At 37.7% G+C, this 21,144-nt stretch overlaps 1 protein-coding gene across 1 annotated transcript in view; it reads left to right on the top strand.

Moving 5' to 3' along the window:
• Positions 1–21,144, top strand: part of PLEKHG1 (pleckstrin homology and RhoGEF domain containing G1) — a 135,574-nt gene that overhangs the window by 34,884 nt on the left and 79,546 nt on the right. The window contains exon 3 of the mRNA XM_032183730.1: positions 1,079–1,153. Coding sequence (XP_032039621.1) covers positions 1,105–1,153 — 49 coding nt within the window. The 5' untranslated portion in view covers positions 1,079–1,104. The remainder of the gene's footprint in view (positions 1–1,078; positions 1,154–21,144) is intronic.

Raw genomic sequence — 21,144 nt, forward strand, 5'->3', positions numbered from 1 at the left:
TTCAGAACAAACCATATGAATTTGAGAGCAAAATAATTGTGTAGGAAATAGAGCGTTGCCTTTTATTTTATTAGTGTTCAGTCTCTGTTTTAGTGCAGGATGGGCTGGGGAGGTCTACCAGAACCTTGTGTCTGATAAGTATCTGAATTCTGTGTTGAATCAGTACTGTTGTCTCAACATTGCTGGAAACAGGGTGGTTCATTGACATCATTAGGATTAAGGCTGGACTGTTAATCCTCACAGTGCTGCAAGCTCTGGGCACTGTTGTACACAGCAGTGAGGTGAGCTATCTGAATTGTCACCTGAGGCAATGTTTCTGCCAGGTGATGCATGGCCTCCTTTGGGCAAAAAATCCTGCTTTTCTGTCTTGTTATTATTACTACCATGTCCTGTCTGATCTTGAGCTTTGTGTTATATGAAATGGCGTGTCAACCCAGTTGTTGATGGGAAAATATTCGAAGGTGTTAAATAGAAGGATGCAAAATTCCAGTCAGTATATGTTGACCATCAGGCAGTACTACAGAGGTACATTATGTTGCTAAGAGGAGATGGGCCCACTGCTTGCCTAAGAAGCCCTAAGTGTCTGCGCACTGCTGGGATGGAAGAAACATTGGTACTCCACAGCACAGTAAAGCTTTAAGCTGTTTTTGTATTTAGTGCTGGCTGGTGTGACTCTGAGTAACCACTCTTTTGTTAACTTCAGCAGTCCATGGGAGCAAGCAACTTTCATCCCAATTCATAGGCCTCTGACTAGAAACTCTCACTTGTGGGGAAAAATATCCAAGCTCAAAGACTGAAGTCTACCAGGCTACCATTGCGATTTATTAGGGGGCCTGCCTGCCTATAAACAAATGCTACAGTATTTGTTCACATCCGAGTTATGTTCTATGGAACCGTACTGTAGATAAACTTGAGGGAGTTTTGTTTGTTTACATATTTTACATCTAAACACGGAAATTATGAAAGCTGAAAATTCATCCTTCATGAATGGGCACGGGGCAGGGGAGTGTCCTTCGGAAATGTAATGGTTTTGATTAAGAATGCTTTTCTTTCCTTTTGTTTGCTTTCTGTCCATTAGATTTTGCTAAGCCTGTCTCTGCTGAGATGCCAGATAAAACTCCTGGTGGTACAGAACCTGTTCCCAGGAATGAAGGTGAGTAGTTTCTTTTCCTTCAGACATCTTTCATTTTCATGAAGTGTCATGAAAAGTATTTGTGAAGTACTAAGTCAATAGGCGAACTTCCCTTCGTGTCCTTAACCTTAAGGAAGAACTGAACTGACTTTGTGTGTGCGTATTCATCTAAGTAGCAGTACCTATCTGAGCTGGGAGAACCAGTGGGCTACTAGGATTTCACATGTGGAGAATTAATTTTGTCCCATTTAGATGGGGAGATCTTGTGGAATGGGGTCAGATTTTCGTGTGGGGTACTTCAGTCTCATAGAACCAAAGCTGGCATTTATAATGGGGACTGACTGATACAAAGAGGAAGCAAAAATGTGTGACTTCCATTAAATTTAGTGGAATACTGAAATGGTCAAGTCTTTTTGATAATAAGACTCTGCCCACCCCCCCATCCATTAACTTTAAATTGCCACATACAGATATTTGGTACTTGATTTTAAGGATTTTTTAAAATCTAAAACCAGTTAATTTCTTGCATGTTTTAGTCCTTCAGAAACACTGCTGAATTGTGTTTTATTAAAATACTGTATAAAAGAAATTATTGGCTATTTCATGTAAAGGTTGTGGGGTGTTTCTGACAGTCTAGTGACAAAACTTGTGTATCTGTTCCATCCACTTGCTTTCTATATCATGCCTGTCCTCATATAAGTACTGTATTTATTATATGTGCTTTATTTTTTAATAAAACTTGCAGCTCAGACTGTGTCATACAGCATTCTGTCTGTTGTGTTATAAGGCTTTTTGTCTAAACCTTAGGATACCCATCTCAAAGCTTAGTTTTTAAAAAGTATTTTAGTTGTATTTAAATCTTATTGTTGACATTTGAAAGGTATCACAAACATGCTGCAAAAATAACTTCAGAAAGTGCATCAATAACAGGCGAGAAAGAAATTTCCTTCCTTGTAAAGGGTAATAAACTATGTGTAATTGCAAAAGGCCTTTCTATTAATTTATTTTTCAAGATTAATATATGCTACTATGAGAACTCTCAATACCAGATGAGAAACAGTCCAGCTAGGCTTCCAAAGGATTGAGTGCTCTTTCTGATACACATTTTGTGTGCTCACCTTCTAAATAAATCTAATGCTAAAATGCTGTACCTAGATCCAGTTAAAAGCAAGGTCTCCACTTGTGCTGTGCATTAAGACGTGGAACAATTGTCATGTACCTTCCGGGTTGCTTCCCTACAAGTAGATTATGGGATCACATCTATAGCTATCATAGGTACTAATGAAATCTAAATGTGTTATAGTTACTACTACTCTGGTAATAAATATCATGCATTGATTCTTTTTTCTGGCTGTGGAGTGGTGGCAGATAATGCTGTGGTTCAGTCCTTCAGTCTCTGAGAGGAGTTCTGGTAAATTTAGTGAGGGATGATGTAAAGCCTTCTGATCAAACTGGGGGAAAAATGTCTCTCAGTAACTTTATTTCCTCTTGTTACATTTTAATTTACCATATAAGCAACTTCCCATAAGTGAGTGGTAAGGTGTGCTTTGGCTTTACGTCAGGAGTTAAAGTGGGTAGGACTAGTGATAGCGTAAAGCTGTAGGTGGCCTTGGGAGCAGGGGTCTGGGGCAGGAAGGGGAGGGAACGGAAAGAATCCTGCAGCGTTGTTAATGACAGTCATTGACATTGTCATTGACAGTCACCTTGGCCATCAAGCACAGGCTGATTCTCCTCCTTATGCTGGCAATCAGAGATTGACCCCTGTTAAGAGAGATGGGTGAGGGCTGAGAACTACCGTGTGCGTCAGTGAGACACTGAAAAGACAGCTATCTTTAAGGTTGCTGGGAACATCCCAGATACCAGCTGCCAAATATTTTCCTGTGAACTCCAGCCCCAAATTACAAGGTTGAAACTGAACAAGGGATCGTTCATGTCTAGGCACAGGAGAGAGGCAGGAAGCTGGTTTTCATTTCATTTTTGGAAGACTCTCATGAAGCTTTCAGTGTCTCTTTTGTTTCTGTAAATGTGGTTTCATTTCACCAGAAGTGTCCTTAGGTAAATAAATAAATACAATTCTAGAAACATCTCTGCAATTAAGCAAATCTAGAAAATGCCCAGAGGATCTTGTTCAGTACCTTGTCAATTCTAGGTTACTTGCATATTGGAAAATGCATGATGGGATGTAAAAATGAGGTCAATCTTGCAAAATACATAGAAAGCCTTCAGGTTTTCATGTACAGACTTTCATGTACTTGAAAAATAAACCATTTCAGCAGCTTTATTTCCTCTACTTCCAAAGCTCACCATGTGCCCAGTGGGTTCGGAATTCAGGGAGAAAGGAATATGTGGTGCAAGGTCGTCTTTTTTTTTTTAATTATTATTATTTTGCCCCCATTAACCAAATTCTCACACTAGAGGTTCATGTATGTGCTGCTCATATCAAGAACAAATTAAGACTGAAAAAGTCTTCTGCTTTTCCAGGGAGATGATTTTTCTACATCTATGCAACCCTCCCTGCTAGATGCTGTATTTCAGAGCTTTAACTATAAAATCTTTATGAAAATAAAGGCAAAAAACATTGCGTTCTGTATATGTCTCAAGAAATAAATGTAGTATCATTGCAGCCTGAAGACATAAAATGTATACTGAACGTAACACAGATACTTATGTTTATGCAGACTTGTGCAAAGAAGTTTGCTATTACCACTGGAAGTTCAGACAATATGGATTACAATGATAAACTCTAGGAATTTTTCAGGAAACGTAGTTTTTCAAAATCTCTCAGTTTCCCCAAAACAGGGTCACTTCCTTTACTTAGCTGGGGGTAGCACAGGATGAGCAATTATTAAAAAACCTACTAGGGTCTGAACATGAAGTACTGGTTTTGTCTGGGATAGAGTTAATTTTCTTCATAGTAGCTGGTATGTTGCTGTGTTTTGGATTTGTAGAGAAGACAGTCCTGATAACACCCCGATGTTTCAGCTGTTACAGAGCTGTGCTCACACAGAGTTAAGGACTCTTCTGCTCCTCATGCTGCCCTGCCAGCGAGGAGGCTGGGGGTGCACCAGGAGCTGGGGGGGACACAGAGGGGTCCCAAATGGACCAACAGGATGTCCTGTATCATGTTAAGTCATGCTCAGCACTAAAACTGTAGGGGAAAGTTTGATAGGGTGATTGTCTGGGAGCTAGCTGGGCATTGGTAGACTGGTGGTGAGCAATTGCCTTTCGTATTACTTTTTCTCCTTGTTTCTTTTTTCTGTTTTCTTACTAACCTGTCCTTTTCTGAACTTAGACAGTTTCTTATTTTTTTCCCTTCTGATTCTCTTCCTCCACCCTGCTGGGGTGAGGATGAGGACAGTGAGTGAATAGCTGTGTGAGGCTTCATTGCCTACCAAGGTTAACCCACAAAACTTGAGCAAAGGCATTTTGGTTATTGCTGTAAGACTAGCTTCAGTTAGTGTACAGTGGCTGCTGAGGAACTGAACTTATAAAGCACAGGTAATCGAAGTGTTGTAGAGAGGTATGTGTGTTATACTCTTTGAACTGTTCTGTGTGAACTTCTGCAACAGTGGAACATTGGCTTGCTGTGCAAGTGACACATGAAAACAAATCCTTGCCCTCTTTCCAATGGTACTTCCTCTTACAGCTGTCCTTCATACTTTGCTGGTGTATGTTTTCAAGGTTTTTGTGGTGTTTAGTAACTTCTGACATCTGAATCAAGCAGAAAAATAATGCACTGTCTTGCAAGTTATCAAGGACAGTTAAATCTGGAAAGCTTTCTGACACCAAGATCAACCAGAGATTTTTTTTTTTTTTAAATTGAATCCTAAGTTTCATGTTTCAATGGAATTCATACAAGATTCTTGTGACTTGAAATCTCCCATATACCAGAAGACAGATCAAAAATGATCATCTAGATCATTAAGAAACTGCGTGAGTATGTGAGGCGGTGTAACTGTGTTCATTGTATGTGTAAGTGAATGTATATGCATGTATGTATATGGAAGCGTATGTTCACACTTTAAACATTTTAAAAAGTTCTTTAGCACATACAGTGCTTAGTGAAACAAATTATGGGTTAATCTGGATACTTTGCTTTTAGTCACTTCTGAAATTAATGTTGTTTTCCTCTTAACAAAAGGAAATGATGAATAAAAATGGATCTTAGAAACCTCAAGTTATGTCTTGATTTTCACATTCTACTCAAGACAGAAACATGCTACTAATGTCTTCTAATGATTCTAAATCAATGCTGGTGCAAGTTAGAATTTCTACACTGTAAAAGGCTTTACTGATTTATTTTCATAAATACTCTTACAGAATACTATGATAACGTTTGCTCAGAAATAATTGCCAGACACAGGCCAGTAGCTGCTTTAGCACTGACTTGTAAGATAGACTTCCATAGTCTTTGATCACATGCATCTCTATATTTACTTATCATTTATACAGTTTGCTGATAAATGGGAATGTCTCACTGGTCCAGAGTATGACAGAATCAGAAATAAGAAGTGAGTGTTTAATTATTCAAGTTTAAAATATAACTGCTACTTATGTGCATAAACATTTATATGAACTTCATTATTTTTTTCCAGACATCTTATCACTGCTTGTTTTTTTCAAAGAAATGTTCGTGCTACAAGTGGTCTTCAAAAAATGTGTTTTTGTTGTTACAAACATCTGACAATTAGCCTTTCTCATTTATAAGGGTCAAATTGGGTTGACCAAAGTGTTGGCAAGATAACTGATTATCTGGAAATTTTAAAAAAGTCAGTGTTGCTTTAACCTAGCAGTACCCCTCCCTGCCCCTCACCCACTGACCCACTGCTCTGGTTAAGCCATGAGCAGACAGGAGCAGACAATTGAGAAATGAGTTTCCTGTAATTAAGTTTCTGTGACTTAGTCCTTGACTTGAGGGTCCCCAGTGAGTGGGCAGATTATTTGCTTTACTGCTGCCTTTTCTGTCAAACCCTTTTGAGTCAACACTTACATTTATAAATTTCACTGGTTGCTTTGTGCTCTAGGGAGGAAAAAAAAAAAAAGGCAAAAAACCCACAACACTACCTTGAAGTCCTACTGTTGCAAAGATGTAGGGGCGTGTACATCACACAGGAGGAATAGTTTTTCGAGAAGCTTGTGTGGCTCTCAAGGAGTGGTAGACAAACAAATTAAAACAAGAAACCCCACCATGATCCACATATAACTTTCTTAACTGTTTTCCTACGGCAAAGCTATTATATTCTATTTACAATGGATGCATTTAGAACAATGCACTATGTCAATACCAGGAAGTGGATTGAGTGTATTTCTGTTTTAGCTTGCAAAGGAATTAGCATTTGTTCTGCTCATGTTTGCTGAAAAGTCACTCTTAAACTTGTGGTATAGTTAACACTTGGCAATTAGACTGACAGGAGTACCTCACCCCTTGTGTAAATTCCTCTTCTCACACTTGGAGAGAGGCTGCTGTCATTCACAGTCACTGCTCGTAATGGTATTTGGATCTGGGCAATTGGTCATTTGCAAAAATTTAGGGGAATGTTTGTAGGTTTTTCATCACAACTTATCCGTCTCAGAGAATTAAAAACAGTGATTTTGATCATGTCGTTTTGTTTCTTTTTGGTAGCATAAGAGAATACTTCTGATATTGAATGGCTTTCATAACAATGACGTGCTTTATCCTGTGGACTTCTGAGATATATCTATATATTTTGGTCATGATACCTTTGACCAGCTCTTTGTAACATGATGTTTACCTTGGTAGCCACTTGGAAGGCTCTTACACTCAAAGTTTTTGAGGTATCTGTCAAATGCCTCCTGAGCAGTAGTTAGAAAGTTATACAGATGTGGGAACCTTTATTAGGTTTCTCCAGTCAGCTTGTCTAGTTGCTTTGCTGTGCCTTAAAAAGCAGAAATCTTTGTAGAGAAAGATGTGAGGAAGTTAACCTCCCCCAAACACTTTTTCCTTCCCCTTGCCCACCCTATCTCCATTCATTAAGCAAGTTCCACATATTCCCCCATCTGGATCCTCCCTTACTGTCTTTGTGCTTCATGCTAACATCCTGAAGGAAACTAATGTTACACGGGTGCTTTGTAAACAGGCACTAACAAATGTCAGTGGACAACAAGTTGGTATCATTGCAAACTTTCTGATAGGATCAGCAGTGTTTTTCCTTGCATTGCCTACCTGATGACAATAGCAGGAGCCTACCAGTTGTTACTGTTATTTATGGTAAGTCTCGTTTAGTTTTATAATTTCTCTGACATATGTTTGTATGTTATTTCGGCCATAATAAGTAGCATATTGCAGTGGAAAAACATGCAAGTACAGCCATGTAGATCTGTAGACTGTCCAATGAATCTTCAAATCTTAAAGTCCACTTCAAATGAGTGAAGAAAATAGCCTAATTTCTGCCCCCAAAGTTTTCTAAGACTGATTCCTGCAATGTAGGAATTCCTGCCCAGGGTTAGGGCACTTAGCAAGGAAGTGCTATAGTTACAGATACAGAAATTTGCCATTGCACTTTATTATTAATATATCCCTTTTTGAGAAATAAAATAATGTTAGCTTCTGTCTGCATACTAAGAGAGGTTGGCACCTTTTTTTTTGTTGTTGTTGTTGTTGTTTTTTTTTTTTTTTTTTTTGAAACATTAGTTGTTGTAATGCATGATAACTGTTGTCATAACTCTTTTGGGAAATTTGGGCTAGCTCTAGTGCACTGGGCTTGAATATTACTAATAGCTGAAACAAAAACTAGTGCTCTGTGCTGCTTGCAGCTTTGTGCTTTACAGCATGGCTCAAATTCCCTGGTTGTGTTATGATGCGTTACACCACAATATTGAATCAATTTACCTTTTTTTTTTTTTTTTTTTTTTTTTTTTTTTAAATCACTTTGACTATCTAAGTCACTGGGCCATGCTGGGTCCTACTTTCTTTCTCAGCTGCCAACAGGATGTTATTTGGCTGTGCCCTTCAAGCTTCCTCAGGTCAGTGGAGTGGAGAGGGGAGTGGGCAGCAGTGACTGTTGCTGCCTTGATCTCAGGCAGTGAAGGGTGGTGACAGGCAGACTGTGCTGGACGCTGTGAAATGTTTGAGTACAATAAAATCTGCTCTTCTCCAGAATGGTGGTTGAATCACAGATCACAAAGGTTTGCTATTAACTGGTATAATGGCTTGTTCTTCAGGTGCCCAGCAGTTCCCTTGGTGCTCTGGCCGGTTGGTGCCCAATCAGAGATTGGTGCTCCAGTCATCTGCTAGTTACATCCCTCTTACCAGTGCAGCAGGATATTGTAGCCTGAACTGTTTAACCTTGAACTTTGGAAAATAGTATGCTTCTTTTTTTCCTTTTTTTTTTTTTTTTTTTTTCCTTAGTATGTATTGATAATCCGATATTTAAAGAATTACGTTTGCTTTTCTGTCTCAGTGGTAATTAATTCTTCAGTCTTAAGTACTTAGGACATGTAACATTTGAGTTTGATGCACTTTTTGCTTTTGTATGAAAAGTATATTGTTATAAAAACCATATCATCACTTATAAACACTGTGCACATATTAAATAGCCGACTATGACAAATATGAAATACTGAATGCAGCTTCCATGGAACAATCCAATGTGATGTCATGAGGAAAATCAGGTTGTTTCTTTAAAGCTCTTTTGAATGCTAATGGTACAATTTATTTCTAAACTTATGTACCAAGATGAGAAAAATCTGAAACAATTCAAATATTTCTGAAGGAGCAAAGGTTCCTTGTTAGAGCAAACAAACAAGGTGTGCTAATTTTCTGTATATTTTAGTGTAAGTATTCCTTTCAGATGCTTTTTAAAACAGGTTGGAGATTACCTGGTTCTCCCAACATTTTATTATTTTTTTTAAAGTGTTTACATTTAAGCTGTGATCTGTGACTTGAATGTTAGGCTGAATTATAACTGAGGTTTCATATCCTGAGTAAAATATTGTCAGTGCTTTGTTTCTGTTGCATTGCTCTAAATTGCTTACATGCAGCACAGCGCAGCAGTGATGGGGGCCGGAGTGCTGCAGTTGGCGTGGCTGAGCAAGGTGGGACGCATCCAGGGCGCTGTTGCCTCCCCAACTCCTGTGCTAGCAATATGTTCCTCCTTGTTCTGCCCACCTGCATTCTCCCAGAAACAGATGAAGCCATATGTTTAGCTTGTTGTTTGTCACACCTGATGGCTTTTCATCCTTTCTAGTTGAATGTTGGGGCTGCTAAGTTTTAAAGAGTGGATTCTTTGGAAGACTCCTCTCTCAGCTCTTTGTTTTCCTGCAGTTCATGCACTTCATAGCCCCCAGGGAAGCCATTGCAGGTTTAAATTCTCTTCTCATCTTCAAGAAGAGTTGGACTGCCATTATTGTTCTCAGAGAAGACCCAGGATAGAGGATACACTGTGATAACTCTAATACTGTAATCATGCGTGAGCATGACCTGGAGTGAAAATGGAGAAGTCTATTCTGCGATCACAGATGTTAGGTGTATACTTTGCATCTGCTCTTTCTAGGTCAGGCATGATAGCAGTTGCTCCTCTTGGGATCTCTTTATGGGAAGACTTTGTCACCAAACAGAACAGTCACTTTTTGTTAAAGTGGTTACTGTGTTTTAAATTACTGTTCAGTAGTACTTAGAGCATCCTAAAGTGATGCAGTCATCATGGAAGTTGTTATCCTAGAAATCATGCTATAAATTAGTTTCCTTTGCCGGTCTCTTTCTGGGCTTGGGAGGGTTTTTTATGTTTGTGTGTGTTTGTGTGTTGTTGCTTTTTTATGACTGTTATGTGATAGTCATATTATTACAGGATTTGTAGTGTTCTCCAGACTGTTGTGTGGAAACACGAACAACAAAGATCTCCAAACTTCTTCCAAATGCACAGGGATAATATATAGAAAATGAGCGAAAGTAGCAGTTAAAGTTAATCTTTCTGTCAGTGTTAATATTTGATTTTCCTTACAGTAATAGGATGTAAAATACATTTAATTACTTTAAAGTCAGTTGTTTTTTAAATGAAAGTCAGTTTTCATACCCCTAAAAGTGCTTTTCCCTTTTTGAGATTTATTCCATATTTTATCTCGCTGCTTTATTCAAGTGGAATGCTAAAATTTGTTTTCAGTTTCATTGATTTCCCCCTCCCCAGCCATTTTTCTTCCAAAACTACTTTAAAGGACATTGAAGGATAAGAGGGAAAAATTGATTGCTTACTGCCAGTTAGAGTGAACTGTAACTCTTAAGATAAATTAGATTATGAAGGTTACATTCTTTCGTCTTTAGGTGAGTACAGCCTTAAAACCAGGAGATCCAAAGTGGTAAAAATAAAGATATGACGACTATGCCCTTTCAGCTACAGAGCCAGCACGGGTACCTCCTAATTATTTTACTGCTTTACTCTGAAGAACTTTGACGAGTGCTATATAGTTAGCAAATTAATGACTGCTAATATTAATTAATATTAATTATCACGTAAATGTTGCATTTTTTTCCCCCATTTTTTTTTAGATCTTTTAGTCACCTAATTACATGTCTGGCAGTAATTTCAGGCTATGCCAGTAACAATGGAAGTGGGCTTAGAGGCCTTGATATATCATAAATTTAGAGAGATTAATAGAGAGAAAATCTTAGCTGTTAGGTTTTGCTTTTTTAATTGGCTCCCTATAGTTTAATTTAGCTTAAAAAGGGGGAAATTGCTGCCTGCTGACAGACAAGAAGGGAACTAGCTTTGAAGTTTTATGAGCAATAAAAAATTAATAGAAACTTTTTGCATGTTTGAGTGATATGTCAAGCGATTGAAGTCAACTTCTTGAAGCGTCAGCAAACTGGCGGCCTGGTTACAGCACTACTGAAATACTTTCTGACCGCAGAAGGCAAAGATGGGGAAAGGTGGGAGACTTGGTCCTGTTTTATTATTTCCAGGTCCATTAACAGTCCAGGCGAAAGAGTGAACACGTAGGAGGCTTTTAGTCTTTAAATTAAAACCACATTATGTTCTGGTAGCTGATTTGGTCAGAACATGCTGTAAAAACTGATTGTGTAGTTCAAGACATGAAAAATTAGCGAATCCTTTGAAAATAGCAAATGTTCTTAGTTGTGGTTTTTCTGGAACAGTACTTAATATAAATGCCATTACACACATCTTGGCAATGGTCCCCACAATATGTATTTTACAGAATAATTTAAGATGGACACAACTTGCAGGTGCAATGCACAATTTTTATATGCACAGAACGCAATCTGTACTTCAAGTGATGGAAGGACTAAGAAACAGTTTAATGTATAAGAGCCTGAATATAACCTCTATCCTAGCAAGTCTGAGTCTCGTGATTCACCAGAAAAGACAAGCAGTCCAAGTTATTTGGGTTCTGTTATGTCTAGTTTATGTCAAGATAGTTAGGAACCACATGCTTCGTCTCAAGTCTGTGTTTGTAGCATGGGCTGGTTATCAGTTTCTGTAGTTGTAGTTTTCACTGCTTAAAAATTTGTGTTGATGGTTAAGTCTTATCTCATGAGAGAGTCTGTCTTTCAAAATAAAAAGCAATATTTTAAGAATCATGTAAAGTATGAGGCTAATCATTAGGGAATTTTGCCTTATGTCTGGCCAGGAGATGGTTCAGTCTAGTCATGTCGAAAGCAGGCCAGCATTTCTAAAGCTGGGATGTCCTGTCTTGAATGTTTTTCAAAATTAAATATATAGTTCACAGGCAGCAGGAAATCCTTGAGGAAGATAGGACTGTGCTGTGACTCTCACAGAAAATGGCTGTGTTTCAAGGTTTGTCCCTGATGAGGATCCCTACCCAGTGAGACAGTCTTGGTTAAGATTAGATCCCGGCCCTAAGAGCTGTGTAGTCATTCCAAAGGAAACATAAGAGGGCCTGTTTAGGGCCATAAGTGTAATTATGTGTAAATACATTATTTTGTCTCTCTGTTTTTCTCCACATTTGAACACCAGCAATATAAATTAATTTTATTTAAAGGCTGTCTGAAGCTTTTGGAAATGATAGGCTTGCCACTTTCCAAAGAAGTGGCAGCATTAATTACAGGTGCTGGTCTGCTCTTATGGCAGCTGGCTTTCAAATAGGAATTTGAAGGTGTCCAAGAATTGCCCCCTCCTCAACCTAACCACACAAATATTTTGTGAGCTGCTACAACAGGCAAAGTATTTTTAAAGATTCATTCTGCTCCCAGCTGTTAGCCAGAATATCCCCCCAAAAGACAGAAAGTTTTCTTGAGTTTGAAGTCCATCATAAACTAGTTGCTTACTTTTCTATTCAGAAATAATTATGAAGAATGTCCTACTTTTAATACAAAACCATATATATATATATTTATATATATATATAAAAAACGTAGTTTAGTCCTGCTGCTTGTCATCCCCTCTCATTTCCAGCTCTCAGAATTAAAACCAGCAGCCCTATCTTTTCATGTGCCTAGACCCATTTATCTGGACTCCTGTGTTAACAGAGCACTATCCTACCAGCCCACAAAGAGGTTGGTTCTTGCTATTTAAGGAGCCATAGGTGAGTGCATGAAACTGTATGGCTGAGTTGCATTGCAGGATTCAGGTTTTAGGTTGCATCTTGAAACGATATGCAAGTGGGATATACAAATATCAAGTATTTGGCTAGTTGTATGTTTATTGATAATGTGCATTTAATGAGGTATTCAGAAATATTTTAAGCAAAGAGTTTCATAAGTAAAGTGCTGAAGGAGAACAGTGCCTGCATTTCATATGGCCAGGTCTAATGTGGTAGAGAACTTGAGTTACTGGGTTACAGTTCTTTAACTTTTACTGCAAGATTGTAAGCTTCATGACTACAGCTATCATAGCAGGTACCGATAGCTTTTGAAAAGGTCTTAGGTTTATGCCTTTTTCTAGAAATAAAGCTTGTTTACTGCAGAAGCTTGCTAGTTTGGAAGTGTATTGAGAGTTATTTTGGGCCTCCCCCCAGAGCTAAAGTTGCTCACAATGATATAAAAAGTTTTATCTGATGTGGAGAAACAGCAACTGGAACTCACTTCATGGTGCAGTGTGATTCTGGGGAAAATGCTCTCCATAATAGTTCCAGTAACTTATATGTTAAGTCTGGCTTTCTGACTGGGAACAAGTATTTCTAAATACAGTGGTGTCTCTGCAATCTTTTATCATCAGCTGAACTTCCAAAATATATGGACATCCTATGCCTTTATCACAAACAATGATTTGTTTATCTCTTCAGGCCTGGCTAGAATCTGCATTATTAATACGATGGCTCCAGTCCATTTTGTCACCTTTCAGACAGATAGCGTGCAGCTGACTGATACCTACATACACATCTGATACCTATATACACATACCTCTCATGCATGCACAACTGCATATGACCTTATTTTTCTGTTTAAATATGAAGACAATTTTATTTCCACTCCTAAAAGAGATGAACAAGACTCCTATAAGAAAATTATGCTATTTTAATGCATTTTTTTGTATCTTATTCCATGTCTTCGATTTTTATTTTTTTTTTTTCAGTGGTTTTATGAGAGAATTGTAACATAAATATCGTTATGGTCATAATGCTTTGAGGGACATTCTGCTTCATGAGGGAGAGGTGCATTCATTTGCAGAATCATGGATATGCTTCAAATCATGACTTTGGATTTAGCACAAAGCAATTCCAACAGCACAAGCTTGTTCCTGTGTCTTGCAACTGTGCAAAACTAACAGAGCTTTGGCCTCAGCTGAGACTGGGTAGCGAGGGGTCTGGGAGAGTGAGCCAAAATGACCAGAATTACCACACATTTCGAAGTGTGTGTTGTGTGCTCCTTTTTATGAACAGACTTAAGATGAGGTTGAGACTTTGTTTAGAGAGCAGGTAAATTCTTCATGTCTGCTCTCCTCCAGCTTGATTTTTTTTTTTTTTTTTTTCTTTCCACGAGCCCTGATGGGGAGCCCTAACTCAGCTGTTTTGCATTTTCTGTGCTTGAGAAAGTACTTTTTAAATGAAAAGTTGATGATTTTTTTTGTTTGACTTTGTATTTTTTTTCCTTCTCTTCCTCTTTGGAGATGTTAAGCCTGTATTTAAGTCTTTAAAGTTCTGATGAGAATAAAAGTGGTGTACAAGCTTTTAAAAGTTTATGAATTTAAAAGCCATGGCGTTATTTCTGTGACTGAAGTCATTTGGATACCAAAACTGAAGCAGACTTGCACTTATCTATGGTGGGAAAATGTCACTGTATTGTTGTTGCTTCTAAATACAGACAAATAACGTCCTTTTATAAAATTGTCAAAGTTTATAGGTGTATTTACTTTACAGCTACTTTTATAAGTTACCCACACCCTTCTCTGAATGTGAATAAAGGAACTGGAAAGGACACACTGATAATGTCATACCAGGAAATCTTTAATGTAAAATACAGAGAACATGGGGGGGGGGGCGGGAAGGAAAAAGCTTGAAGGGGAAAAGGGGAAAAAAAGCATGTTGAAGGTAATATGTAGAAGGAAAAAAATTTTACCTTTGCTTCTGTGCCTTATTTACTTTTTTCTTTTAAGTTTGAGGATAAATGATACAACATGGGTTGCCTTTGACATAAGTCAATAAACACATATGTAAGCTCTGATATACAGGGTGACTCCTTGGTTCCATGTTTGAGCCTTTGTAATTCTTTTAGAAATTAATGTGAATTAAAAACCAGAAGAGGGAAACAAATGAACAAACATGTCTTGCAGAGCTGAAAGTACTGCTGTTGACCGGACTAGACCCTGCCTAATCTTTTTCTGCTAAGTCATAGATTCTGGCAAGTTTCCTCAAGTCTGGATGTATTTTGCAGACTGAGCGTGTTACTAAGTAATGATATATCAAAATCCAAGTTCAAACATTTCAGCCTATAACTGTTTTTACAATCTGTAGAAAAGCACAACGAATTGGTATTTCAGTTTATATATTACATATAATTTTCCTTACAGTATGTTCTGTATATTGAAGTAGCTTTTCTACTTAAATGTCAAATTCTGCTACTGTGTATTTCAGGTGAAACTTTTTTTTTAACAGGTAAATGCTATTTCTACTCAACTGTGTATAGTAACATTTGTTAAATTATTATCAAAACATAGTCACCTTCCTTCTAACTTTTTTTTTCAAATCAACAATATTTTGTGAAGTCTTTGTTCAAAGTGTTTAATCTAACTTTCACGTGTAATGCTTCGGCAGAAGAGGATATCCTCATCCTAAATGAATTTATAAAGAACAGCAAAATCATTACATATGAGGCGTTTTATATTTGCTGGGGGTTGTTTGAATACTTTTGTTGCTTTTTTTTTTTTTTTTTTTTTTTACATAAAGTGAAAACTTAAAATGTTAAGCAAACCTAAGCTCTTTCTTTATGGTTTTGATTGTAAATGTTAATTGATTCTTCTTCAAAGCCCAGTGTTAGATTTTTGGTGTCCACAGCAGTGATTCTTTTTATCAATAAAAGTAACACATACTTGGATTTGATGCGTAGGCAAAAAGGCAGAAAGTTTTGTTTGTTTGTTTTTTAATTTTAGGTTTTGGTTTAAATGAGTTCTGTTTTAGCTCAGGAAGATACGTGGACTTTCTGATGGGAAAGATCACTAGAAGTTTTTAAAGCCTGCAAGGACTTCAGTAGTTGTTCAAGCCCATTTTCTGCGTAATGTGTCCTTGGGAGATGAAGGTGTGAATTGAAAAGGTTTTTTTCCACTATATCATACTGTAGAAGGAGATGTAGTTTATAAAGCACAAACTTATGCTGGAGAATCAAGCATGATAAAAAGAATTTACCCCTACTTATGTCACCAATTCAGTCATTTTTCTAGACTGAACATGTCAGTGTATTTAGATTCCAACAGTAAGCTTTGAAGAGAAGGTTGTTGCCCTCAGACAGGCACTTATGGGCTGTGTAAGTTGAATAGATCAAGATCCTTTTGTCTTTTGGTATGATGCAGGCATTCTGACAGTAAATCATTCTCATGCCTTATTTTGCACTCCTCACAATTTTTCAGTGTTCTTTTTGAAATGTAAGTGCTAGGGCTTGACTATGTTTGAAGCCTGCCCTTCTTATTTCTCTTGAGGTAATCATCATTTCCGTACTGTCACTTGATTAAGGTGTTTAGGATTACTTGTAAATAAGGGAAAACTGGTCTTGTAACAATTTGGAATTAAACAGCACAAGCAGAAACTTGAGGGTTATATACTGCTATATTCCTAAAATAACTTGAAAGGTTATAGAAGAAAGCTACTGTCTCATTAGTAGATTACACACTGTTAGACTTAGGCACCCAAGTAAAACAAAAGTTGACTTTATTTATTTCCCACAAGAAATCCACTTGGAACAGCCTATTCTGTACTCCTAGTTGGTGCAGATGTTAGGAATTCCTTTCTGCTGACATGGAAGAATGGCTAATCCAGGTCCGTCAGTACCTTGTAATTAATGCACATTCTTTTTTTTCATCTTAGGTAAGAAAAAGGGAGCAATCACTCATGTAAAGCTCTGAGCTGGTCTGAAGTGATTTTGAAGGTTTTGAATGGAGTTCAGGTTGCAGAGTAAAAGTGCACAAAACTACTAAATAGCAGAAGCCTCTCTGACATAAAATGTTTAAATATAGATTTTTTGAGGGGATATGCGGGGGAAGAGGTCTTTTTTTTTTTCACTCTTTATCTCTTTATTTTTCTTCTCTGTACTTTACAGGCAAACAAAATCTTATATTAAATAGCCATCTTTCAGGGTGTTTGAAGGGGTTAAGGGAAAGCAAGATATATAAAAGCTACTTTGAGCTCAGTTTGTTACCTTGAACTTCGGATATTGTTGATATACCAGACATCTATGATCACAGGTATTTTACTAGATTTATAATCTGAACTATGAATGACCAGATAGGAAATGATCCTGTAATTAGGGGAAACAGTGCTGAACCTGATGACTTAATGTCTCTTTAAATCACACAGTTGTAGCTGTTAGTCTTTAACTATCCTGAGGTCTTTTCTCAGTACCTTGGCAGGGTACTTTAAAACCCTGATAATCAGATTGGCCAAGCTTTAGAAAGGAAAGCAGGTTTCAGTGTTTCTGATTTCCTTTCTGCTGCGCCTCACCAAAGAAGTGCCTCCTGGCTGAGAAACATTGCTTCAGTAGAGCAGGAGGAGAATATACTGATGTCTCTGCTTTAGATATCTTCCTGCCTTTCTACATATATGTTGTGTTGAAAATATCAATAACCATGCAATGGAGGGGTTTTAGGTGTTTCTGTATAAATGTCAGTGAATCTAAACACCAATCAAAGCTTGATAAAGAGGTCAGATCTTTAAATGGGGAGGGGATGTATTCCAAAGAAAATAATTCTAGCTTACTAAATAGATGGGAAAGGTCTTCAGTTCTTGTGTGTGAGCCCAGAACTCTTTTTTTTTAATTAGTATGAAAACACTATGAAGCTCATTCAAAAGTGAAACGGGTTTATCTGAGTGGAAACTCTGAAAGCCAGGCTCATAAGTCATCAGTGAAAAAATTCCTAAAAGTCATGCAAGAGATCTCATTTTCAAAAGCAGTCAAAACAAATAAACAAAACCCCTACCACTTTCATAATGTTACACAGTTGTATAGATTTAATGTGTATGTACAAATGAGTAATTTGAAGAAGCAGAAATATTAAGTGTGTTTTCACACAGTATGTCTGTTAATCTTCCTCATATGACAGGGATTAAAATGATATTAAAATAACGGCTCATAAATTTGTTTGTGGACTCAGTCCTAATTATGAGTTACATTGCCAAAGTTCCTTTTTTTCTTCATTCAGATTCTCCAAGTAGGCTATTCTTACTAAATATTTGTGATATTTAAACCCTTTACATCTTTTCACCTGCTCCTCTCTATTGCATGTGTCATGTGTCTCCACTCCCCCCCCAAAATGTAGTCAATTCATTGTAAATGATGGAGGCATCTCTACATCTTGGTGGTGGTGGTGGTGGTGGTGGTTTTTCTTTTTTTTTTTTCTGTAAGGATCTGACACTTTCTTTTGTGATTTCAGGTTGCATACCAAATTGTAATTTAAAACTGCTAGGATTCCTCTTTATTAATATTGGATACTAAAAGCAGTGTACTGTTAAATAGTCTGATGCAAAAAATGTAGGGGGTATTTGAAATGCCACATGAAATAAAGCTGGTGAATCACTGTATATTTATCACTATGTTTAGTTCTACAGTTAAAATTGATGCACTACTTTTCGTTAAAAGTGCTAAAGAAATTGCCTTTAACTCTAATTTTCTGCTTAAAACATGTCCCTTTTGAAAGAGTAATACCTTGCACTGTATGCTGAGTAATTTAGGCTGATCAGTGAGCCACCAGCTTTGAAAACATAACAACAAAATCTGAAGAAACTGTGTCCTGAGGCAAATACACACCAAAAATCTACTTGTTATCTTTGGGTCACACTCAGTTGGCCGGCAGTCCGTCCAAGTCCCTGCGGCCACCAGTGTTGAACCCTGTCACTCCTTACCCAAGGCCTAATCTCCAAATTTGTCATTAAGAACATTAGGCTTTTGACTTAATTAGCCATGGGATGGTTAAGCAATCTGTGAGCCAGTTGAAAGCAGTCATCTTTGTACGCTTACGTAGACCCTGTTCTATTTCCAGTTTATTTACATGATTTTCCAGGACTGCGTAGAAGACTCTGATTCTCAAGGTGCTTTGTGTGGAGGAAGGAAGATATTGCTGCATGCACCTGGTTAAAACCGGGGCCCAGCTGAAAATCCTTTATAGGACTTGCATTATTACATACTGTGTTTCCCTCTTCCTGTATCCGGTGAGAGGCTCCAGCAGCACAGCTGGATTTTGCAGAGGTACCCGCATGTGTGAGGAGGTATCTGAGGTGGTGCTGAGTCACACCAGGAGGGTCAAGGGCTTGTTTTGGGCTTGTGAAGACAACTGCCCTGTTGTATGACTGTGGCACAACACCTTAATATCGCTGTGGTGTGTCCTTGTGCTGCAATATGATTATGACTGGTAGCACAGAGTAGTCTGCTGAAGCTCATTCAATGTATTTTAAGATGCTCTGAGATGTTAGAGCAACACTTAGTGTTTGAGTGAGATGTGAAGTGGAACATCCAGAAAACTTTTTGTACTTTTTTACCATTTCTCTGCTTTAAAAATGAAGAACGTTTTGAAATGGTTCCTGTAAGGTGTGCTGCCAATAAAAGTGATTCTAGCACTAGTATAGATAAAACATAATCTTAAAGTGCTTATTGCAAGAGAAACCAGGATATTTGGACTCAGTACTGGAAATTTATCAGAACAATGCATTTAAACAAGTGCATAGGCTTAAGTGATTGAAGTATTGCATAGATTCAGAGAGGCTGACATGCCCAAGGCTAGGCACTTGTGTTTGGTTTCTTACATTTCAGGAAAAAGGATATGATTTCATGTTTCACTTAGCAGGTAAGAAGAAACTGTAGTTCTATATTCATCTACCTTTGCTTGCTTTCCCATGATATTTTAGGAGCAAATTCAGCAGGAAACAGTTTTTTGTTTTTTTTTTAATACAAAGTGCTTAGCCATCCCTGAGCCAACTTGCTGTGGAGCTTTGCTGTTAATCATCCATGTCAGTTACAAACATTATGCAGGGAAAACCGTATTCAGTGCTGTGGATTTGTCCAGCACTTATCAATGTGGAGGCTGAATTCAAGATTAATTCAGCGCTGAGTAAAGTGTTCTGCCTTGTGTGCACTTAAGAAGTGAATTTAGTTCATTTTCCCTCTCTATTTCATTAGCTCGGTGCTGATGAAGTAATGGAACTTATGGAATCGAGCAATGAAAACATGCTTCGCCTCTGAAGTAAATGAGGGGTTGTTCCTCTTCCAGCCAGGGCAATGCGATACTTCTAAGGCTGTGTTGCATAAGGATGTAAATGATAGCACAGAACCACACGCACGGCCTGCGGAGCAGAAGTGATGTTTTTGTTGGCTTGAGGGCTAGGCTTTGAAATCTGCGTGTGCATACTTCCTCGCCTGTAATACTTAAACAAGTCTCTGACTTGCCTGAGGATCCTGATAGGAACTTGACTGTATTATAGGGAACCCATAAGGAGGAATGTTAACTTATCTTGGGGGAATTTCCTCATTTTTATTTTTTTTCCATTCAGTACTTAGTGTTTCATTTTGCCCACCTCCTTTCTCTTCATGCTTGCCAGATCTTATCCAGAAGCAAAAAAAGAAGCTTCTGTCAATCATATCTTTACAGACTAGTGCCTCTTCACTGCCACAAGGCTCTTTAATGACTACTGCTACTATTGTTAAAGGAAATGTTTATTTGCAGCTGGAAAAAGGTAAGTTCTGAGTAGGACAGAAAACTGAGGCTGCAGTATCATTAGCAGAAGAAAGACAGGTAACATTTTATTGATAGATTAAACTGTCGCAGTTTGGAGGAGTCATACATCAAGGGGGGAATATACATATATGTATATGAGGGAAATATATATGTTATATATGTGTGTGTGTGTGTGTATATATATATATATATATATATATATATCCCTGGCTATTTACTTTGAAAATGCATCCATAAAGGGTGGCAGAACAGAGACCCTGACCTTACTTCAGGGGTTGAGAAGTGACATAGAGAAGTGCATTTGTACGCTGCAAATAAGTGGGTTTTTCATGAAAAAGTGCTTCTTCTCAAAGTCCTAGGATTGTATATACCACTTCCTTGGTATATTTTTTGTCTGTATATACAATGCAGTGCACAGTTTAGCTTATCCTTCATACAACGATAATTAATAAAACCTGTGATTATGATTTGTGCTTTCTAAAGCTGTACTCTTTTCTGTCTGAAGCAGTGAAAATAGCAGCTCTGATTTTAAGGTGTATTCTCAGTGGATTTATTTTTTTTCTAGCAGTATTTGCTCAGTGGTTGATATAATCCTGTTTAGAAGTTTTTTGCTTACTCGAGCATGTTCTGTCTGGCTATTATTGTTTCATCATTCATTCATAACTGAGAAACTTAATACTGAAATCAGTTTCAAACTCAGACAAGGTT

This window comes from Aythya fuligula, chromosome 3, assembly GCF_009819795.1.
Source record: "Aythya fuligula isolate bAytFul2 chromosome 3, bAytFul2.pri, whole genome shotgun sequence".
Lineage (NCBI taxonomy): Eukaryota > Metazoa > Chordata > Aves > Anseriformes > Anatidae > Aythya > Aythya fuligula.